Source organism: Caloenas nicobarica, chromosome 1, assembly GCF_036013445.1.
Source record: "Caloenas nicobarica isolate bCalNic1 chromosome 1, bCalNic1.hap1, whole genome shotgun sequence".
In the NCBI taxonomy this organism is placed as follows: Eukaryota; Metazoa; Chordata; class Aves; order Columbiformes; family Columbidae; genus Caloenas; species Caloenas nicobarica.
Window position 1 is genome coordinate 13,267,590 of NC_088245.1, and position 22,787 is coordinate 13,290,376.

General features: G+C 36.9%; 1 protein-coding gene across 5 annotated transcripts in view; it reads left to right on the plus strand.

The window, feature by feature from the left end:
- The window catches only part of MAGI2 (membrane associated guanylate kinase, WW and PDZ domain containing 2), a 758,699-nt gene that overhangs the window by 646,079 nt on the left and 89,833 nt on the right, over positions 1-22,787 (plus strand). For all 5 annotated transcript variants that reach the window (XM_065629412.1, XM_065629428.1, XM_065629445.1 and 2 more), the window contains one exon: positions 19,967-19,998. In XM_065629412.1, coding sequence (XP_065485484.1) covers positions 19,967-19,998 — 32 coding nt within the window. The remainder of the gene's footprint in view (positions 1-19,966; positions 19,999-22,787) is intronic.

Below are 22,787 nucleotides of genomic sequence, written 5' to 3' on the forward strand. Positions count from 1 at the left end.
TTCTTGTATGGCTCTGATTAGCAGTGAAACAGTGTGCAATTGCTTCCATATTTCTGAATAAAAGGAAAGGAAACCATAGACCTCGTTAATGAATATGGATTCCTGAAAAAATAGACATCAATAATAGTTAGTAGCTATTACACTGTGTTATTGGAAGTAGTATTAATTGCATTGCATTTCAAAGCGGTAGTGTTACGGTTTTGCTGCTTCTTTCTTATTAATGTTTGTGCACTGTGTGGTACATTTGTGGATAATTTTGCAAAGCATTAGATAAATCTTTTTTATGTGTATTGCATAGAAGGTTTTTAATGACTATTAGCAAGCATTTTGTTTTGAAAGTACTTTTATTATTGGTGCAACCGTTTTCTAATGTAGGCTTATATGGTCTGTATTAAATTTGAACAGTGCTTCTATTAAAACTTATGAGGACACTTCTCCTAGGGATGTGTGTGCCTAACTCTTGTTGACATTAAGAGGAGTTAGTTTGCACACTGGAGAAATAGATTGCTGTAGAAGACCTTTTAGCAAAAAGAAATACAAGTGTGTACACACAGATTCTCATCATTGCATGGCGTGAAGAGGTAACTACCATTGCTCCAATGGCTATTTTGCCATTAAGTTCCTCTGCCCAAGATGAGGGTACACACAGTAAGCCGTCAGACGTTATCATCATTAGGTCTACGCAGAGACTTGCCATGCACGTAGGCTTTGTGCAGAGCTGCAGGAACTCTGCCTGTGGGACAGGCAACTACTTGTCTCTGCCGAGGAGTCCAGGGCACGTTTGTGTCTGGCAGCTGCAGCCCATGTCACTGCTAGAACCCAGGAGCTCCACTGGCAGCATTGCAGGCTGATTTCAGTCTTACTGATATTAGAGAATGAATTAATACTAGTTGAAGAACAGTTTATTTGAGGAAACAGACCTTTTGGCTTGCCTACACTGGAATCTGGCCAGACCAGAGAGGTTTCTCCTCTGTTCTTGCAAGCAGTATTATCAGAAAACTAACCAGATTATTTTGAACTGTGTATCTCAGCGAAAAAATGGCACCTTTTGAAGCCAAATACCTCCCAAGTGCAGTACATGGGAGAACCTACGTCATGAAGAAACTAATTTTTTTTCCTAATTGCCCATAGTCTAGCCTCTGGGTGAGCCTAGCCTTCCTCAGAGGAGGTTTGGGAGATCCCAGCCTAAGGAAGGAGAACTACAGAGCTGGACTCTAAAAAAGTACAACATAAACTGTGCTTGTGTACTGAGGCATGTCTAAAGTTTAGTCTGAATGTGTTGAACAATGTTTCTGTTGGTTCAGTATAATGTAATGTCCTATTAAACAACATTTGTTGGGTTTCCAAATCTGTTGTCAAAGTACATTGTGTAGACGTTGTGACGTGGTGATTTGTAATATAGTGCAATATTTTATAGTAATAAAGTAAGCTAATACACTATGAAACAAGTGAGTACATTATCTATTGTGCTACAGACATGAGATACAGCACTGGGGAGATGGGAAGGTGTGATTTTCAGGCACTTCCCAAGCCACTTTCAACAGCCACAAAACTCTCTTGGCTTCTACAGTTTGCCTGTGAATTAAAAATTCAGAAACTAAATTAGTCTTCTAGATGAAGTATTTATACCTGTACAATTCCTTAAGCGATTTTATTTCACGTTCTTAAAAGGGGAAGGAAGGCTTTGCAATGGCCACGCTTACCCTCTGTGAGTAACGCTCAACTTTTTAATTTTTTTATAAACCAAGAGCGTGCATTTGTTAAATACAGCACTGCCCTTCCCAGGAAGCCTTTGGGTGACTCATAATTCAAACACAATCCAAACAAACACCAGGATACATACATCTTTGCGTGTCACCTTCAGAATACAGTATAAAAAAGGACATGGAAGCCAAAGCTGTCAGGCACAAACTCTGAAAGCTGACTCCCAAGTGTGTCAAAGCAGATTTCAAAAAAGTAAATTTCTTTCCAAAGCCAGATTTGTCATAACTCGGAACAGTATTTCAGTGTATAAGAAACATACCATGCAGTTTTCTTGTTTGGTAAATGAGAAAAACTTTGACTTTTATTTTTTTTGTATTTTTTATTACCATGAGCCAAAAATAGGCAAGCTTTTTGTGCACACACTCCTAGCGTCACCTTATTTTTAGTGTATATTTCAGTTAGGCGCAAGTTATATTTAATGGACTTTTCAGAATATTTTTTTTCTATTGTAAGCATTTTTATTGCATTTCATGTGTTCTAGATAGAGAACTTCTAAAGATCCTGTGATAATTAGAAAAAGACAGTATATGCATGAATAAAAGCACAGACTCAAAACGTCTGAATGAGAAAATAGTTTAATGATCTTTAGATTCATTTCATCAATTAATTTCCATTTCCACAATGAGTTGTTTTTTCCCCAGCAGAAAGCTTGCTAATATTTTTAAAGGATAAATGATGATGATGATAGCAATAATAATAGTACACTTTTCCTTAAAGAATTTTTTAAAATCATTGTGTAAGACTTCAGGGATTAGTTAGCATCATAGACAAATTGTCAATTATGGGAAAAAACATAGTATGATCTGCAAATATTTTAATAGCTTAACTAAACGTATTTGTCAATACAAAGGCTAGATCTTTTTTTACTGTTCATGTGAAATAGTTTCTGTATTTTAAAATACTTGTTCTCAATAGTGTGATTATCTTAGGCACCTGGGGCCAAGCAGTGCCTCCCTATAGTAGTATAAACACTATCATATCTGTGAAGTAGTGATAAAGCCAAAGACAGTCATCTCCATCCAATTTCTACCCTTTTTCACAAGCTTTTTCCAGGTTTTACTCAGTCTGTATGTTTACTGCTTGTCATTCTGGCTCCATTTTCCTTCATTTCAGCAATTCAGAGAAGCTGTCATTCTTGGATGTCAGCTCAGTCTTTGAACTCAGCCTACCTTTGAGCAGGGGATTGGACTAGATGAATTCCAACTGTCCCTTCCAATCTAAACACTTCTATTATTCTATGGTTCTCCATCTTTCTCATGTTTGGGGGCCCAACCTGCTAAAAGAGAGGGTCTCTGACTGGATGTAATAAATCACTATCTAGATCATTTTAAATTTCTTTCACAATACTTCTCAGAGAGAAAAAGAAGTTATTTAATTTTGTATATATATCTATTTTATATAACACATATAGATATGACTTTATATATGAAAGTTCTTTAGAAATCGATGCAAACAGAAAGAATGAAGATATACTTTTTGATTTCAGCATGCCAGATGTGTTCATCGACATTACATACAGAGCAAATTATTCTCACACTATAACTGAAAAATCACACAGTGTTCATTTTTTTTTAATTATATAATATTCCTTAGAGATCTCAATGGCTTATGAGGTTGGGTCTAAAATAGGAGCAGCTAGATAATCTGAGCCAGCTAACATTCACTACATGGACATCAACTATAATGATTATTTCTACTAAGGTTCACCTTCATTAAGGAAGAGGTTTATCTTGTAACATGTTCATTGTATACCAGACTTCCAACTTTATCAAGCTCTTTATCCTAATAGAAGCACAGTAGTATGCATTGTACTAAAAGAAGAACCAGCTATAAACAGTTTCAGTCAAAATGGCCCTTTTTAAATAGTCAGGATAATTAACTGTGAATGTACATTTTTATAGGTCCTTAAAGGCAAAGAGGCTGGAACTGTTTTACATGCTACATACTTCAGCCTGTCTTCCCAGGCTTGCCCTGCAGTGCATACAGGTACGTTCAGCTCAGATGTTGTTATCAGGGATCCTGTGCAGAGCTACAGGGCATCCTTCTTCACCTGAGCTGGGCAGCAAGCAGGGATCCCTGTCTGGTGAAGAAAATAGGCACATCTCAGGTGCCATTCAGCTACTGCAAACATCTGAAGTAGCTAAAATGAATAGTATTCCAAAAGAGCCTATTCTTCCCTGTTGATTATTATAGTTTTTAAAAGCTCACCCACCAAAGTTTCATATTTGAATTTCTACTCACATTTGCTCAGATGAATCCCAACTTAACTGTAAAAAAGTCAGATTTGTAGTCTACACTAGTCGAAATAGTCCCCCCTGCAGTTAGTAGTGGAAAATAGGCACCTGAAGAAGATGGGTTATGTCATTTTATTCAGTCGTTGCTTAAGCAGCTTCTTCTCTGAGTTTGCCCATCACACTCCACTTATTGCAGAGAAGTCTGGCCAAGGACCATAGTTTAGCTGACCAGCCAGACAAGGGTGCATAAGATGAGTCCTGCACACACACCAGAGGCAAGCATAGAACTGAAAGAATTTAAAAAAAAAAAAAAAAGTATTATCACAGAAGTTGGAATCTGCCTTGTGCACTATACCTAAATCTGGAATCCCATTTATGCTACTTTAGAAAGTAATCTGGGTTTCTTTATAACAAGGGAAGTTATTAATGTGGGCTTGCAAAAAATAGATTAGTTCTGATTAAATACATATTAATATCTTTATTAATATTACAAGTTTGATTATAAATTTTAGTTGTTTTTATATAATGGAATTTGTAAAGCTTTATACGTGACAACCCCACTCTTTATTTAAAAATGGAAAGAAGTAAAATTAGTATGGCTGACATTGAATTGAAAAATTAGTTAACTGATTGATCTTTTAACATAATTATAAGTAGGAAATTAGTGAGGGAATATATTTTTAATGAGGTTCCCCTAGGATAAGTTCTTGGCTTTTGCCTATATATTATACTTCTGTGAAGATCCTGTAGAAAACAAAAAATCAATACTGATGAAGTTTGTAGAAGGCAGAGAGATTGGTCCCTGTCATTGGACAGATGACACATTACTGATAAAGAGCAATTTAGAATACTTCATAAATTAAGCATCAGCAGACAGGGACCATATTTATGCAGTCATTGTAAATTAATTCCTGAAACAGAGAGAAAAGAATGCAGTCCAAATTTGCCAAAGTGCTTTTGAATCATTACATATAATCAACTGAGCGTAACATCACCATAAAAAAGAAAATTCAGCACAACTTCTTAAAATAAAACATTGTTTATTTTTTCTCAGTAAGATATCATTGGTAAACTATTTTATTGCATTTATTATGAATGTTAACAAAATCAATGAGATCCTGTTCCAGATCATTTCTCTTGCTTCTTAAATTAGTATTTGTTTTTCCATCTTTTTTCCCGTTTTCCACATTTATTTCATAATTATTGCATGACACTTCCATACACGATGCAATGATCAAGACTCTTGTGGGAGTCTTATCTTGAACTAAAGTTTCTGTTATTGTTAGCAATGACCTGAAATTTGGGATTTCTCTAGGATTTTAGAATCATAGAATCAGAATTATTTGAGTTGGAAGAGACCCTCAGGATCATCAAGTCCAACCATAACCTAACTCTGGCACTAAACCATGTCCCTAAGAACCTTGTCTAAACACCTTTTAAACACCTCCAGGGACAGTGACTCCACCACTTCCCTGGGCAGCCTATTCCAATGCCTGACAACCCTTTCCGTGAAGAATTTTTTCCTAATACCCAATCTGAACCTCCCCTGGCACAACCTGAGGCCATGTCCCCTTGTCCTGTCACTTGCTACTTGGGAGAAGAGACCAACACCCTCCATACTACAGCCTCCTTTCAGGTAGTTGTAGACAGCACAGAGTTCTTTATTAACAAAAGTAATGGCTGATTCAATTGTCCATGTGCAAGGTAGATGGAAAGGTGTTTCCTTAATACTCAGATCCTATAATATGTCTCATTTCCTGGAGACACTATGAAGCATGTAATTTCAAAATTTACTTTCTGTGAGCAATCTTGCAAGCAGTTGTTCATTAAATACTTATAGAACTGGGAGAAAAACCTGGCTTGAGAAATCTGGTCTAAAACAGAGCTGGTAAGATAGAAAGCAAATAGTGAAGAATTAGGGATTCAAAACTCAAGTAATCGGTTCTCTAAGGACTCATGTTGGAGGATTTTTTTTTTTCAGCAAGAGGAGGCACAGTCCCTGACCTACAACACTCTGGGTATATGAGTCTGCTAAATATAAAATTTTTTGATAGACATTTATGGTTAACATGAGAATCTGTTTACTTAAAAGAGCTACTACCATCCTCTGTGCCAAGGACAGAATAACAGTCTGATTCGGAGAATCTATTTGGTTTCTTCCAAGTGTGTATGCTACCTTCCTTCCTCTGAGAAGTACCTGGTTCAGGCAGGTCCTCCTGCAGTGAAGGCAGATCACTCCTCCCTGATGTCCTCCTCATGGAGAGACATTTCCAATGGTTGTGGGATCTGAGCAAGTGGAAGGAGACTCAGGAAAAAGAGCTGGACATCTGCAGCCTAATCCAGGAACCAGCTGAAATCAGCAGGGAGGAGACACACAGACCTCAGAGGGAATGGGACAAAAATCTTCTGGGAGCTGGCAGGAATGATACAGAGCTTGTTTTAACAAGTCGTCGATTTGACTGGAAACAAGAATCTGTAATGTAGGGAAATAGTGAGCAAGAAAAGCTGTTCACAAAACTCTTTTGCTTCTATATTCCAGCTAATCATTTTACAGTTTATTTATTTGAAAAAAGTTACGTATTTTAGTTTTGTTATAGTAAAGTCTGGTGATTTGGGGTTTGGTTTGGTTTGGAGAGCCTTTGGAGCTGTCTGGAAGAAGGAGTCTAGGCAGATCCAGCTTAAAGCTTTGGCTAAACTGTGATTCCTTCTCAAGCAGAAAGGAAACACCAAATCAAAACTTGCTACATTGCCACAAAATAAAAAGTAATTTCTTCATCAACATCCCAGGTTGGCATACTCTGCACATTGCAGATCAAAGGCTGGAATGCTGGAACTAAGAAGTGATTATGTTTCTCCTCCTGAGCAGTAACTCTGACATAATTTCTGTGGCTATTTAAATAAGATTTAGTAATAAAGACACAAAATTACAGAGAAATTCTAGGGGTTTCAGAGATTTTTACAAAGGAGCAAAGTACCGTTACACCAGTTTTATAATTTGTGGTGATAAAACACAAAGACCACACGCATCATTGTAATGATGAAGTCAGAAAAAGAGCCATAAATGGAAATTTACTACTACTACTTTTCTAAAATTCTCCCTTTTGCTATTTACAACTACGAAGGTTATATTTGGAAATATACACAAATCTTAAATAATAGTGGATATAAAAATAAGTAAAAGCAATTTAGAGAGCAATACAATAAATAAGATTTTTTTTTCCAATTCTGTATGGGAAATAATGTTGCAAATTAAACAAATTGTAGAGAGAAAAATTAATGCTTCTGAATTTCTGTGGATGGAGAATTAAAACTAATCTGAGAGTGAGGATTAATTCTGAAGTATTCACAAGCTTTTTTTCTGCTCCCCTGTGTTGTCTGAGAGATAAAGAACTGCAGTGTAACGAGATACGTATTTTTGACATTAAATCAAAATGCATCTAGTGCAGAGTGCTGGTGTAAAAGTTGTAATTCAGATGCATTTCTAACTCATTCATACTAGGAAAGGGATGAATGAAAATTCATTACTTGCATTTGTGCACAGAGGTACCCACTTTTATTCATTAATATGTGATAGCTACTTGCACACTGTTTTTTCCAGTTCTCATTAACAGTAAATAATCTTTACCAGATTAAAGGTGTTCATTATGTCTCCCATTTAGGGTCTTTCTTTGTATAGCAGAACACTTACATAACTTTCAGAACATTCTTCATGGAAATGCTGTTCAATGGAGGATCTGAAGATATTTTTACTTGCTTTCTGTTTTATATTAGCTAATATTTTCAAATTTAAGCAATAATTTCTGAATTATTAAATTCTGAGTAGCTGGATGTATAATTTTGTTGAAACTAGTATGTAATTGTAATTAGTTTCCTCTAGCCTATGAAATATTATTAAGCTTAAAACACCTCCTAGCAAGATTGAGTCCCAGACCTTTTAAAAAATTTCACCAAAAAGAACACCCACTGTGAAAGCGAGCAATTTAGTCTACAACAGCCAATTGCCAGATAGATCAAGAACTTTCTTATGTTATAAGAAACAAAGGCCTTTTAATAATATGGTAAATTAGTTCAGGCTCCATGTTATCAAGAGCATCTAATATTTAGTGCTCGCTATATATTAGGTGGTCCTGCTAAATATTAGATGACTGCTAGGTATTTTATCTAGAATTTAACTGGAAATTAATCTAAGAGCTGATATTTTTTTATTTTTACCAATTAAATGTTTTGTGTATTCTGGAAATGCAGCTACTTTTCACAAAAATGGCTTTAGTGAATCACCATCCACCAATGAAAACAAGCTGTAATTTAAATCAGCCTTTTCCTTCCCCTGAAGTAGACATTTTGTTGCTGATCCCTGTGACCTGAGTTATACTTTCAAAATTAGCTTGTAAGAGTTAAAATCAAACAAACAAAGCCAGGGGCATAACCCCTTACAAACTATTTCCTATCCTAGCTGATTTGGTTTATAAGCCAGCAAAACTGTATGGTGACTGGTTAAAGAGGATACCGATCTACCTTTAGTGTCTTTTTATTTATTTGTTCTTGGGGGAACTACAAGGAAAAAATATGTATCCCGTCTGATTTGAGGACCATCACTGATTAATTGTACTGTTTGCTTTCTTACGCAGTAAACTCTGGTTTTAAAAAAGGAGTGGCATACATGCTAGGTACCCTAGCAAGTCTTTCTTAAAATGCTAACTTTTAAGTTTAGGCCAGCTGTGAGGTCCACAAGGTGCTTCACGGTTGTCAGCACGATAATCTTCCCTGTTTAACTTGTCATGTTTATGTATTGTTCCAATTTTCTCAGTATTGAGGGGTTATTTCCATTATGTTAGGCATGTCGTCTAAAACTCAACAGTCTGAAATCAATTTATGTTCCTCTGAGAGACAGAGCACTGTCACAGGAAAAAGAAATACATATTCACGGTTTTTCTTGCTTCTCCTTGTAATACATTGATTTAATACTTATCATTTCCCAACTATCTTGTCAGGATCCTTTCTCAGCATCATTTTTCAGTGTTCTGTTCATTAACTTTTTAAAGTACCGCACAGGACTACATGTGACCAGCACACAATCTAAACATTATAAAATTCACATCAATACTGTTCCTCTCTCATCAGATTTAAGGACTCAGTCCTTTTTTATGTTAATTTCTCATCTTTGAATCTTAAGGAATTCAGAAAAATGTGACATTTCTCAACCTTTTTCTTGCAAACCAGGTCATCTTGATCCATTTATCATGCTTCATACTCTTTAGCGTTCTCTACTGCAATAGTATCACATCCATCAATCATTATTTCTCTCTCATTTTTTTCTTTCAGGCTTCTATGGTCTTATGCTAAATCTTCTGAACTTCATGTCATTTCACTGTTATAATTTAGATCGCTGCAAAGCTTTTACTAATTCAGCTTTGTTCTTCTTGATAAGTAAGTCAAATACTGAGAATTACCCCCTGACTGAGTGAACAAGAAAGTAAAGGTTTATTTCTACTAGGTACATGTCAGTGTGGACAGTATCAAATCTTCAGCAGTTCAAAGCAAAGTGAATTACTTAGAGGTTCCACCACGGAAGTGAGAGTTTAGAAATTCACTCTTTTCTTCACAGTTTTGTTACTCCTTGGACACTGGCCTCCCACTAACATCCCTTGCCAAATATTCTGCTTTCCTGCACTAAACAATAAACCTTCCCAGCTAAGACTCAACCATGTAAAACTGGAATCTTGTGATAAGTTTTCTTTCTACTGTTAGTCTTTTCTCCTAGTGTTTGTCAACCTTTCTGTTTTGTCTGAGTCCTTATTACCAGGAATGAACTGGTCCGTCAAGTTGGTGTGAAGGAACAGTAAATTGGAAAGAAATTATTATTTTGAATAACATCTGGATCTGAAGAATGAACTAAGCATGCTATTGCTTATTCCAGTTTCCACCACTGTGGCTAAGTGGCATGATTACCTTGTCATTATGTTGCCATCAAGCATTTATGATTTTGCCATGTGGTATGAAAATGAGCCAATTATAGTTAACACACCTGAGCTCCTGACACTTCCCATTGTCACAGAAGAGATTTCAAAGGCAAATCAATAAAATTCAGAACCACACTGACTTCTTAGTGCATATTGAACACAAAATTCTGAAGTTACTACAGTGTAATTTAATAATGACAGAAAGGCAGGCAGGTGAAACCACCAGGCTCTCTCAGTCTCTGTAATTTAATTTAGTTGTTGCTTTATGATGAACTTTTGTCTAGTCCTCTCAAACCTCAAAGGAATCAAGAGGAGTGAAATTCCAAGCTCAGCTCTGAGCTCAGTAACAGACATCCAGGACTATCTGAGATGCACTAGGTTATCGAGAAATCTTCACTGGAATGGCAGAGACAGTGGGAGATTTGAGATTGCCCAGGTTGAAAACTTAAGCTCTGAACTCTGCCATATATCCTGTGTCATATCTTCCAATCCAGCATGGACTTCTGTGTAACAGAAGGCATAGCGCCCGTGATACTAGACCCTTGATATTAAACCTATGGTTATGAATCTGTGTAAAGTTCCAAATTCACAGACTATGACACTGAAATTTAGATGTCTGCATATAGGTGTCTAAGTTTGGTGCAATTGTCTATGTGTCCATTACAATTGATGGGAGCTTCAGTAGACAGCATAAACTTTGGCATTCTATGCTAATTGAGATGCCCTTGGGTATTCCACCTCACCTCCCACCTATGGGTCCTCTGTCACTGCTGGCAATGCCATGAGGATACATCTTCCAACCCAAGAGACACTAGATAGTGACACAATTGAGCTGACATCTGAAAATCTATTCAGTACGAACATCAGAGTCTGGACAGTTTTTCAGCTCACTGTGAGATTGTCATCTCTATTTTGTTGTCTGAAATCTTTCTAGACTCAGTTCTTGACTGTCCTACCTCAATTGCATGATTCACCACTACTTCCAATGTGCTGGTTTTCTGTCTCCCACTTAGAAACAGTCACGGACACCAAGGGCGTTTCCCTACATTTATCTGTTCTTATTCTTTTATTAGGGATTCTTCTGATCACTGTTTCAGGGATAGGATTAGCTGGTTTTCAAATTGAGATGAGGACACAGAGAGAGAAATCCTGGGAACAAGGAGGAAAAGCCTGTGAGAGTCCAGGAACAGACATCTAAAGAACAGGGAGCTGCGAGAATGCATGGATGTGATGAATGAATTTATAAGAGGAGAAACTGGTAGCACAGATGTCAATACTAAACATCTGGTGACCCCTTTTCATCCATGCCTTAATATGAAGCTCACATGTAAGCACATCAATGCATTTATTACTGAATATTTCCCATACACACTTGCTGAAGACTTTTTGTGAATGTATTTTCATTAAAAGGACTTTAGGACACTGTGTACAAACAGCTTATGCTCCATCTGCATTTTAACAGAAAATATTGGGAACATGCCTCGATATTCATCAAAGTGACATGCCATAATGTAAACTGAGATTTCTCTAATGTGCTTAGAAACTGTAAAAGCTTAAATGGGAGTGAATTCTAAACACAGGAAAGAGCAAACACTGGCATAGTTAGACTGTCTGAGAGCTCTGAAAATATGATGCAGTATTCCTAAAAAGTTAGTTTTGAAGCTTAAGTTAGCTTTTGGTAAAGTCAGGCTGAGTTGTCAAACATGTTCTTGGTAAGTATACAAAGTCTTTATGGGTATGGAGGCACTCACTGGCCCTTGTAGAAGTGACAGTCATGAGCTGTCAGGACTCTGAAGACTCGATTTCTATTCTAAATTATGCTGCTGATTCAGTGTGTGTGACATATACCAGTCTTTTCACCTTGCTTTGTCTGCTCTGCTCAGGAAGAGTTGCATGTGACGATTAGTTTGCCCAAGACAGTGCATTATTTGTATTACTAACTCTTGCAGTATCAGAGCAGTACAGTAGAGAGCGTAATCCCTCACCTGGGCACGTGAACTAGCAACACCGATTTTAGCAGCAGTGATTGGAGAACACACATTAGCAAAACTGGAGATTCTTCAGGGAAATCTTCCTTCTGCCAAAGAAAAGGTTCTTTTTCTTGTATGTACAGAAAAATAACCTTGACCTTTCCAAGGTGTTGGTAGAGTTTACAATCTGTGAGCAAACTTCTGAGCTCTCTTTCTCCATTCATTGTGTGTTAGTACCTGGGCATGCAGACTTTTGGTAGTTGGGTTAGTATTCACATAAAACGCATGTATTAGAGACCTCACTGAGGAAAACGATGGTTCATCCAGTACTACTTGCAGTTGCAAATCGTAAACCAGGACATAGACCTAATGACTTGAACTTTTAGTAGGAGCTTCTGTAATAAAAGGCAAAAGACAAGTGTCTTCTTCCATTCTATAACATATCTTTTTTTACTCCAGGTCAAGTTATTCCAGGAAAATCTATTCCAAATTGTACTGTAACAGCATTTTATCTATTCCAAGACATGGTTGTCCTTCAGATAATACAGTTTGCTACCAGCAAGGAGATAAATCTGTAGCACTGTGCCACTGTTCTGGTAATAGGTGCCAGAAAAGAGAAAAAAGTTTGTTTAAATTGGCACCCAATGAGATATTGTATAAGTGTTTAGTATCAAAATTCATCTGTGGAAAATAATCTGTTCTTGTTGACCGCATAAAAAGCTGCTTGTTCCAAAAATATATTTCTAATTTCCAGAAATTGTTATAGATTTTTATTATTTTTCTCAACTCTAGTATGTTTAAGTATCCAAAAAGTGTCACTGATAATGTTGCATCTACCTCTGCACTATTTTAGCTATGATCCAGAAATTCTCTGATTCACATGCAGATTAATCAAGAGAGGATATTTAATTTGTTGCTTTTTTCTAGTTTCATACATTATTTTAAATCTCTGACTGATAAGCAATTCACAGAGCTGTAGCAGTCAAGCAAAATAAATAGCTGTATATCCATTAGAATGTAAATTAACTCATTACTATTCCAGCTTTTGACCTTTTCTGATAGTGGTATTCTTGCTAACAAAGACTCTTTGCTATTCATGAAAGTGAAAACTTCATGGTAGCTTGAGATTCTCTGGTGTATTTTAGAGGATATTCTCATCAATGTAGGTGACCAGTGAGGGTCCCAGTTTGAACAGCAAGTACTTCTGTCATTCCTAACTTTGAATAGCTATCCTTTTTCTAATTATTCATGAAGATCTGAATATTACTGAAAAACTGTTGCTTAAGAAGGCTAGGTCAGTGAAACTTCATGAACTGCATAAAAAGTGCTCCTATGTATAAAAAGATGAATATTGATTTAGTACCTGATCTCACAGTCAAATAAGTTTTTGTATCAGTTCTATAGACTTCAGTGAGACAAAATCAGTTTAGTTTCCCAAGGTACTCCTCTCCTTCCACACAATTTCTGATAAACTTCTCCTCTCACTTTATGTTAGTCATCAAGAAATCTGAAAGTTTGAAGGGAAGAAATATAGGTTTGGACTCATGATGCCCCGAGGTCATCTGGAGAACAGGTGAGCCAGAGAAGGTGCTACCCCAGTGGGGTCTAAAGCTCCAGCTGACCTTCCTGTGAAGTGTGTCTTCTCTTTGCCTTGCACCTTCATAGAGTCATTGTCTGTGGGCAGGAAAGGAGTTGTTCTTTGGAGTCAATTTTCACAGGTGTAGTAGGCCGAAGATAATGAAAATTAGTGCTGATTTGGACTGGAGCACTACTTCTGTGGCAGTCTCACGTGGATTGAGATCAGGAGCAATGGAATAGTGAAGCATAAAGCAAAATGCCACCACAAGCAACTGGTGAGGATCAGTTTGTACCGTTGCGAGTCTCTTTCAGGCAAAACTGGCTAATAACTTCTGGGCCTGTGTTATAGGCCTAAAGAAGACAGGCATATTTCACAGCTTTATTAATCTGAACCTGTATTTGATATAGCTGTTGTCTGTGACCAGCTTTCATCCCAGTGCAGTGCAGCGCTACATCAGTTACTTGCCACACTGCCAGCGTGTAGCCTACTGCAAGGGAAAGATGCTGAGTCTGACCTTTTATAGTGTTGTGGGCCTGATCAAATGTGACGGCTCATTCGTATCACCCTGATGTGGGCTGTGTTGATTTTTGACCCATTGCATCGGGTGCCATCCCAACCAAAGACCAATGGATCCTCCGCAGCATGGCATCGTCATTCTGAAGGACAGCTGACAACAGGACTAGCTAACTATGCTTGAAGAGTTAGACTCCCAGTCTTCTTACACCTTCTCTTTATTTCAAGGTAAATCAACTTTTGTTGTTGCTAGAGTAAGAGCTCAATACTTAAAGGTGTTTGAAAATACAGACCTTTGAAAATATATTATTTGGTAATAATTGATTTTATTAGAAATGGAGCTACTAATTGCCATTCCCTATACATCATCTGATATTTTAAATATGGCATGACCAATTCAAACTTTTTATCACCTACTGTTTTCTTTCCATCTATTTTGAATCATTGTTTCCTTTTAGATTTTCTTTATTACAGTATATAAATTAATTGAATTTACTTGTTCTCATTGTTTTCCTGAAAAGGGGAAAATATTTGAAGAATAATTGAATTAATGCTATATATTTGTTCTATGCATGCAAAAAAAAAATTATCTCTCCCACCAGTATTTTTTTAATTTTAGCTGGAGGATATTTTACATCCTAATGAGTGAGCCCAATTTTAGCTTGAGTTCTGTGCACCTAATCCAGCCACACCTAGCATAGCTCAACAGAAGCAAAACACACAGGAGGAGAAGCCAGATATAACACGAATGGTAAGAAACAGTTCCCTGCATCCTGCTAGTGGTGTACACCGTGAGTCTGAACTCTCAAAGAAGTTCTCCATTGTCACATCCATTTGAAGTTAATGGGTATTTGACACCTCTGGAACTGAGGCCCCAGTGTAGGCAATTGATAGACATCTCAGGAATCCCAGTAAGGGAAAGAAAAAATACAGGAAAAAAAAAGCCAAAGTACTGTGACATTATATTTATACAGGAACTTTTCCAGGAAGGAAAACTTTTGTTGAAGCGTTGTCACATGGACATTGATAAGATGCCCATGGAGTCAGTTAATGCTTTGGGAGTGCTCGTCAGCCATCTGTTCATTGACTTCCAAGCATCTATGTGAGAAAGGTCTGTGCAGTGCTTGGGACAGCTTTGCTCGGGAAGCCATATGCAGCAAAGCTTTTATAGCCCACACACGCAAAATAAGAAGCCCAGCAAAAGCTAATGGGCAAAACACTTGCTGTATCATCAGTGTGACAAGTGGTGTGCAGGGAAGTTGGTGTGCACTGAACATTGCTTTGGATGAAAGGGCTTTATCTTTGACGATGTTGAGTTCCTCCCTGCAGCACTACCACACGCCGTCTCTGCAGAAATCAAACTGTTCCTGGGCTTCAGTTTAATTATACATACACATCTGCCACAGAGGTGAACATCATTAAAGGTCCTGTGGTTGAGCAACACCTACGTTAGTTACTTGTGATTTTACAATGTCATAAGAACTTTTCCAGGAATCAATACAAAACAGCAAGGATATTGGTTTATCTAGTGGTAAAGAATAAAGGAGATGAAAATGTAATGAAAAGCATGTACATGGCAGCAGACTAATAACCAAATGCTGGTTTCGTATTACTGATATTGCATAATATGCCAAATTCAGATTGTTACTGAAAAAAAAAACCAAAACCAAACCAATCAGGACTCTATCTTGCGAATGCTCTAAGTCCTGTCTGATAAGCTGCTTTTAGAAAGCTAAACTTTCCAACAATAAATACTGACTGATGTGTAAGGCATGTGAAATCTGTAAGCATATTTTATGACAAAAGCATACTTAAATTTGTGTATAAGAAGAAACAGGCAAAATGAATGTGATGTCATTTGTCTTTTGTTATAGGATATCTTCATCAAAAAGGAGAAGTACAGTAAACTGAAGTTGGAATTTGCCTTGATGTGAAAAAAAAGATTTTTTTTCCCCCAAATACACTTGAATCCAAAATCTGTTTTCTTTTACTGGTGGTTTTTAGTCAAGTTACAACATTGAAACCATCACATCTCTGATTTCCAGGGAAGCTCATTTTGGAAGGTGGTGAATATAATGTAAAAAGCAATGTCAAAAATAATTTTTCTAACACTTCTTTATGAGAAAATGTCATTCTGATTTTTAAAAAGCATAGAGTTGTTACTGCACCTCATCTTATTTATTTAAAATGAAATATTAAAATTTCAATAAAGGTGTCGGCCACCAACTGCTGTACCGCATTACAGTTCAAGTGGTCAACACTGAAAAATAAATCATTGCATTCTCAAAACTAACTTTGGAGAAGCATATGAGGTTATGTATTTTATCCTCACATGCTTACACGTAATATTACAATACACTAGATTGTAACTATAGTATTTTCCTGCTGGCATCTTGGTGAGTGGTGGTGGTCACTCTTTGACAGAAGCCAGTGACCCCACTCTCCAAAATGAATTCAGACCTGTACTGCTGCTTTTACACAGAGTGTTAATAGAAAATTATTTAAAACAAATAGAAAGATATGGGAGTCTTCAGAAAGTGAGCCACGACTTATGTGGTGAAGCTGCTACGAGAAGGAGTGGCTGTCAGGCACATGGCTGAGCAGAAAGCCACTCATGGGAAGAACAGGCTGCATGAAGTATTTTCAGGTGGATCTAAGTTGGCTTTTATTATTTCAAATTTTAAAAGTGTATGTGAATAAGGAGGCGAGGATTGTTTATATGTACATGTATATAATATTCTCGGCTACTCATGCTCTTATAGAAGACATCAGAAGTCGAACAGTAGGGGGTTGGGAGTCTGGGGAGGGAAAAGTGGAGGTCTGGAAGTGGGATAAGGAGGTTATAAGAGCTTATCCAGTATGTGTGCCTGGTTAGATGTGAATTGATTAGAAGGTTGAGCAGTATTAGTACTGGATTAATACCCGGCAGAAGTTGAAAACTGCACCCTTCGGAGCACAAACTCCAGTCTTGCCTCTAAGTCAGTACTGAATTGCTGCCAGTCTGCTGGCGGCTGTCGTTCAGATGTGGTCTTTCTGTCTCCGGCCGGGAATTCTCACAGCACGTAATGAACCAGTGCCAGAAAGTCAAGGGAAAACGTGGTGTTGTGAAGTGAGGTCAAACTAAGTGAAAGTCCACTGCTTCTTGTTGCCAGCTGTAGATGTGGCTGCAGGTGGCCAACACTGTTGAGTATGCTCTACATACACATTATTAAGATATATTCTACGGGTGCGTTTCCGAGCCTTAATTTTCTACATGTAGCAGATTTGATCCCGTACAGAACGCAGAACAATATTTAAAGGTGAAAGTTTGAAGGGAGCATGCAGAATACAGAGGAAAGTGCATTTTGCTTTTATGCTTTTTCATATGATGTTTCTGTTACACTTACAATGTACTACCTATGCATTATGCTGTTAAATTCTTGAATTTGCAGCAATGGTTGCATGTATTTAAATACTAGGGATTATTTTGGACATGTTGAATGATAACACCATACATTGTCTAAAGGTCAGTTTTGTTTATATTGGGAAAAAGGGTGTTTAGTTTGACTGAGAATAGAGATGTAAGGCAAAATTAAAATTGCTGTGAAATACATGAAAGACATAAGATAGAGTTTGCTTAATGGAACTAGTCCTTCATCTATTTAGTCTAGCACCATGTCTTTGACAGAGGTGAGAGACCATCTCATCTTATGTGAGGTCTTGGTCTAACAGCTGAATTTAAATCTGAAGAATGGATTTCAATATCAACTTCAAGGTTTGTTACCTTTAGCAATTTTAGCTTCTAACATGCTTTTGTACACATATGGATATCCAATACTTTTTTAAAAAATTTGCTTTGGATCTTTTACTTCTGTGGCATCCTATACCTATTAGCTTTCTTAACATAATTTCATGCTGTGTGAATAAATATGGTCTTTTATTTGTTTTGAGTGTAGATGTTGTCATTTATATGTTGCAGTCTGTGCCCATAACCTCCAAGCTAAATATAAGTCCATATTCTCCTTATTTGGGTGAATAACTGAACTTTTTAAATTGAGAGGGTTTTAAAAAAAATCTTGATATATATCTCATTATGTATTTGATTTATGAATATACATCATATTTTTAATTGATGGCAAAAAATTCTGATAACTCCAGGAAAACATATTTTTAGGTGGAGACAGTAAATCAACAGGAAAAAATGGTAGTTCAATTTGACCTTGAGTAATTTTTGCTGACTATGAGTTATGGGAGGCACACCAGAACCAGTGAGGAGGGAGTGTTACCTCTACCAGTTTTTCCCAAACACCAAATCAGTGTAGTACGTTGATTTCAGATACCTTTCAGCAAACCTTGCAAGTTTCAAATCTTATCTTTAGCTTAGAGAGGGAAAATACTTTTTAACTTTCGCTCTTATTAGCTGTACATAACAACAGCAGGTAATATAAAGGTAGCCATCTGCCATCCAAGAAGTTATCTAATAAGTTTCTACTACAGAAGCTTTAATACTAAAGATGATTTACAAGCCTTGATGTCTATTATCTCAGCTTGAATTTGTAGATGAAATCTGTCTACTTTCTAATATAGCCATTTTTATCCAGATACTGTAGAGTCAGTAAACATAAACCTTTCCAGGATTACTTTTCCCAATATACTTTTCATTTAAAAGCACTAATAGCTTATACATCAGCATTAGAAAACAGCCAGTGTTTCTCTGCAGACAGCTCAAGTGCTTTTTCACTACAAGATTTTTTCAATCTAAATCAATTTGCTATCATGACAGAAAAAAATACCTCATTATCACCCAATTCTAGGAACCTTACATACTATGTACGAATATAATTCCTATTGTGATTTGTCTGTAGAAAAAAACTTCTTTAGTGTTCTTGTGATTTTAATTTTTTTCTAGACTCACCTTAGAAAAAGAAGTAATGAAGCCAGTACTACTCTTACAGCTTCATTCATTTTTTTAATGAAAAAGTAGCCTTCCTGGTAGATGTCTCAATTTAAGCCCCATTTCTGTTTCTAACCAAAAAAATGAGCTCTTTGTTATTAGCTTTTTATCTTACTTAGGAAGGTCCACAGACCTTTTTTTTTTTTTTACCTGCTATTAAACTGAGAATGAGTTGTTTAATGAAAGCTATGCTGAAAGCTGATATTTTAAAAAATGTGACCCAATATCCTTTGAAATGCTTCTTTTTATTTAATATGTTCTAAGTTTTTTAACATTATGCTGCACAAGAGCAGTGTTTACAATGACTGTTTAAATTATCCCCTTTTACGAAAAGGAGAGTTCTAAACATTTGTACGCTACAATAGTTGAAATTCATGAAAGTCACTAAAGTAAGTTATCAGTCACTCAATGACCAAGGAATAGGAGATAACCAGTTGTGTAGAGGTAGTCATGTCTGACCACTTGCTAACTATGACAAAAAAACCAGGACAGTATCAAAACAAGCAACCCTCCCAAGACTTGACTACCTTATCTAGACTGATGAAACAGGTGGGGTTTTTTTCCACGTTTTTCTTCTAAAAAAACTCTCTTGTATTATTAGGTTTTCTTGATGGGATGATCTGAATTGCTTCTTCTTAAAGGTGCAACTGCATTTGACACATCAATACCAGGTCATTTGGTGTCTTATCCAATGTCCACCAAGACAATTGGAAGTCCTTTTTTTTAGTTATTTTAATTTCAGCCTAATTCCATGCTGTTTGTAAAGTATGGCAATGATCTCAATAGCTCCACTTGCATATATATGTGTATATATATACAAATATATATATATTCATATATTTTCTTAGAAATTATCCCCTGTGTTTTTCGTTTTCACCTTTTGTGTGTAGAGAATTTTCATATATATCAATATTATCTGTAGACCTGAATGATAATGGGAGTATAGGCACCACTTAGCCTTCACTCTTTATGCATCAGAAAAACCTGCTAATGTTATTTTTTGTTTGTTTCAGGTTTCTTTTCTCCATGGAAAACTCCAAAGCCTGTAAGTTCCCTTTCAAAATTATACACATCGGCATAATATGATGAGTGTCATTCAAAGCAAATTTCTGTAGACTTTCATATAACCCTCCTGTTCCCAGCTCATGAGATACCTCTCAGCAATGCTCCAGCTCTAGGTGAGACAGCATCAGGGGTGGCCTCACTAACAAGCTCTGCAAATCTATTGACTTGGAATCTGCCAGCAGCAGTCTGGAGAAAGGAACATCTCGCTGTTAAGATGGGCGTCAAGAACCAGAAATGCAGTGGATCAAAAGTGAGGGGTCTGGAGGAGAAGGCAGCAGAAGGCCCCAGCAGTGAGGCTAGTCTAGCTGGCCTTCTCATTGGCAACCTCTTTGCAATGGACAACCTGCCTTTTTCTGGTTTACGAGTGGATTGAGCTTAACGTCCTTAAAGTGATTGTTACTCTTTCCTGTGTTAGTAGTTTTAGAGCTGGAAATAGTCACACTTCAGGTGAGAGCTTGGACTAGGTAACTTACTGAGGTGCCTTCTAAGCAATATTTCTATGTTTCTATGATTTTGACATTAAATCCCAAGCTATGAAGACCTTTCCTACTGTAAGAACTGTAAGCAATGACTGTATGTATTTTGTTGATGCCACATTATATCATTTTTGAAGTTGTGACAACATTCACAGTGTAAAAAGAAATCATAGTCTATTTTTTCTGGTTGTCTGGTTTGTTTTGGGTTTTTTAATTTGGCTTTTTTATTTAAATGTAAAGATCTTAAAGCAGTTCTTGTCTCTCATCAGAGGTACGTAAAGGACAAAAAAAGCCCTGTCTCTGCCTAAAGGCTTCTAAGAAGAATAGGAATAACAGCAATATTTTTTACAGGATTTATACCTTTCTTATATTTTGGAGGGGGAGTGGAGTGGTATGTTGAATCTGGACAACTTCACATTCTCTCATATTGGATCATAACACATTTAATGCATACCAAAATAATTTGTGTAGCCTGTCAGATATGAATAGCAACTAATTAATCAGCTGACACAACTGTCAATGCTCACCTTCTTTATATATGCATCAAATATATAAACATCAGCATATTGTTGATGATTTTTTGCACAGTTTTGTTATATAAACAGTATAGTAGTTCATATTCAAGTAGCACTTGCCAATAATCAGAATCTGGAGAAACAACCCAAGTGATGCAGTTTTTCATGCAATAGTCTGAGGAAACCAGGGCCCACAGAATAACATAACACCATCATTTGCAGATACCGTACCTGCATGCAGGCTAACCATTCGCAGCTAGTTTATTTGGGGTAGTCTCAGCAGGGGAGTTTACAAAGGTAGTATGCAATTCCTCTGTCACCACTTTAACTAGAGAAACGATCAGACATAAACCTCTAGTGCCCAAGATGTGAAGATAAGATGGAAACGAGGTGCCCCTGAAGCACTGAGTGTCTGCAGATAGTCTGAAGTAATCAGGCCAGCACTGGCAGGTTCAGAAAGCATTCCCAGCACCCCAGAACAGCCCTGTAGGTGTGTAATGGGAAAGAAAAACTGTAGATAGCCCAAACGCAGGTTTCTTTTCTGCATGGGTGACTATTGCTGCCCCCTCACTTCTCTGGCTACACAGAGGAGAAGCACCCACCATTCTTTATAGCAAAAATGGGACCACGGGCCATTGGCTGGAAGAGGAGAAGAGACAAGCTCCTCCCCCTGAGGCAGAGGCTCAAGGATGGTGTTGACTGCATTCTAGTGTGTTCAACATCCCAGAATAACCTGGATTGACAGAAATTTTCTGTGTTTTCTATGTATATAGTGCATATATTATATATATCACACGTAATACGATTTGATTAGTACAAAATGAACTTGAGCAATGTCACCAAACCATTACCCTGACTTAGAATTGATGCCCAGCACTCAATACCATGCTTACTCATTTCCAAGAGCACCTTCCTCTGTGAGCTGACATTATGATAAATCATAATGCAAAACACTACTAAGTGACTATTTAACTATTTGATACGAGTTTGGGAATATATAATTCAATTTGTGTTTATCTGTTCATATAACTATCTATGCTAGCAGTATTACCCACAAGTAAGAATGTTTTCCTTGCTTTTTAATTTCACTCTTGAAGATGCAGAGCTAACCAGCAAGCAAGAGTTAGACATATGGGACCCAGTAGGGTTTTGCCAATTGATCTCCAGTTTCTTGTTCTTCCTCTAGGGAAAAGTTTGCTCATCAAAGATAATTATATTTTCCTTTCTCTTTTTAAAGCATTCTTTAAATATTTTAATTTTATTCGGTTTCACATTTTGAAAGAGGTAAGTGTTCTATTTCTCTGGCACTGTCCAAGAAATTAGAAAAACTTCACTTCTAGATAGACAGGACCCCACATGTCTTTCTGCTTCATAGCAATAAGATAGATAGTTTGGTTTCACTGACTTGTATTATTTTTTAGATTCTTCCAAAGGTAAAACCTAAACATAATTCTCCATTATTTTCCTTGATCATAAGGAGCATATATTGAGCCCAGTTCTCCTTTCCTATTTAGACATAGGTGTCATAATCAGGTTTGTTTCTGTAGACCTTTGAGTTTACACTTCCACGATACAATGATATACTTGTATATATACAATGATATATTTGTATATATACCTGAGATAATTCCTTTAGATCCAGAAGAGCTATCAGAAGTATTATAGTGACATTCAAGTGATTTGCAACATAGGCTACTTTGCCCAACAAAGAGGATGAGTTTATCTTGGTATAAAGGGTACCTGAAGGTACCCTAGGTACTTTCCTGTACCTAAACTAT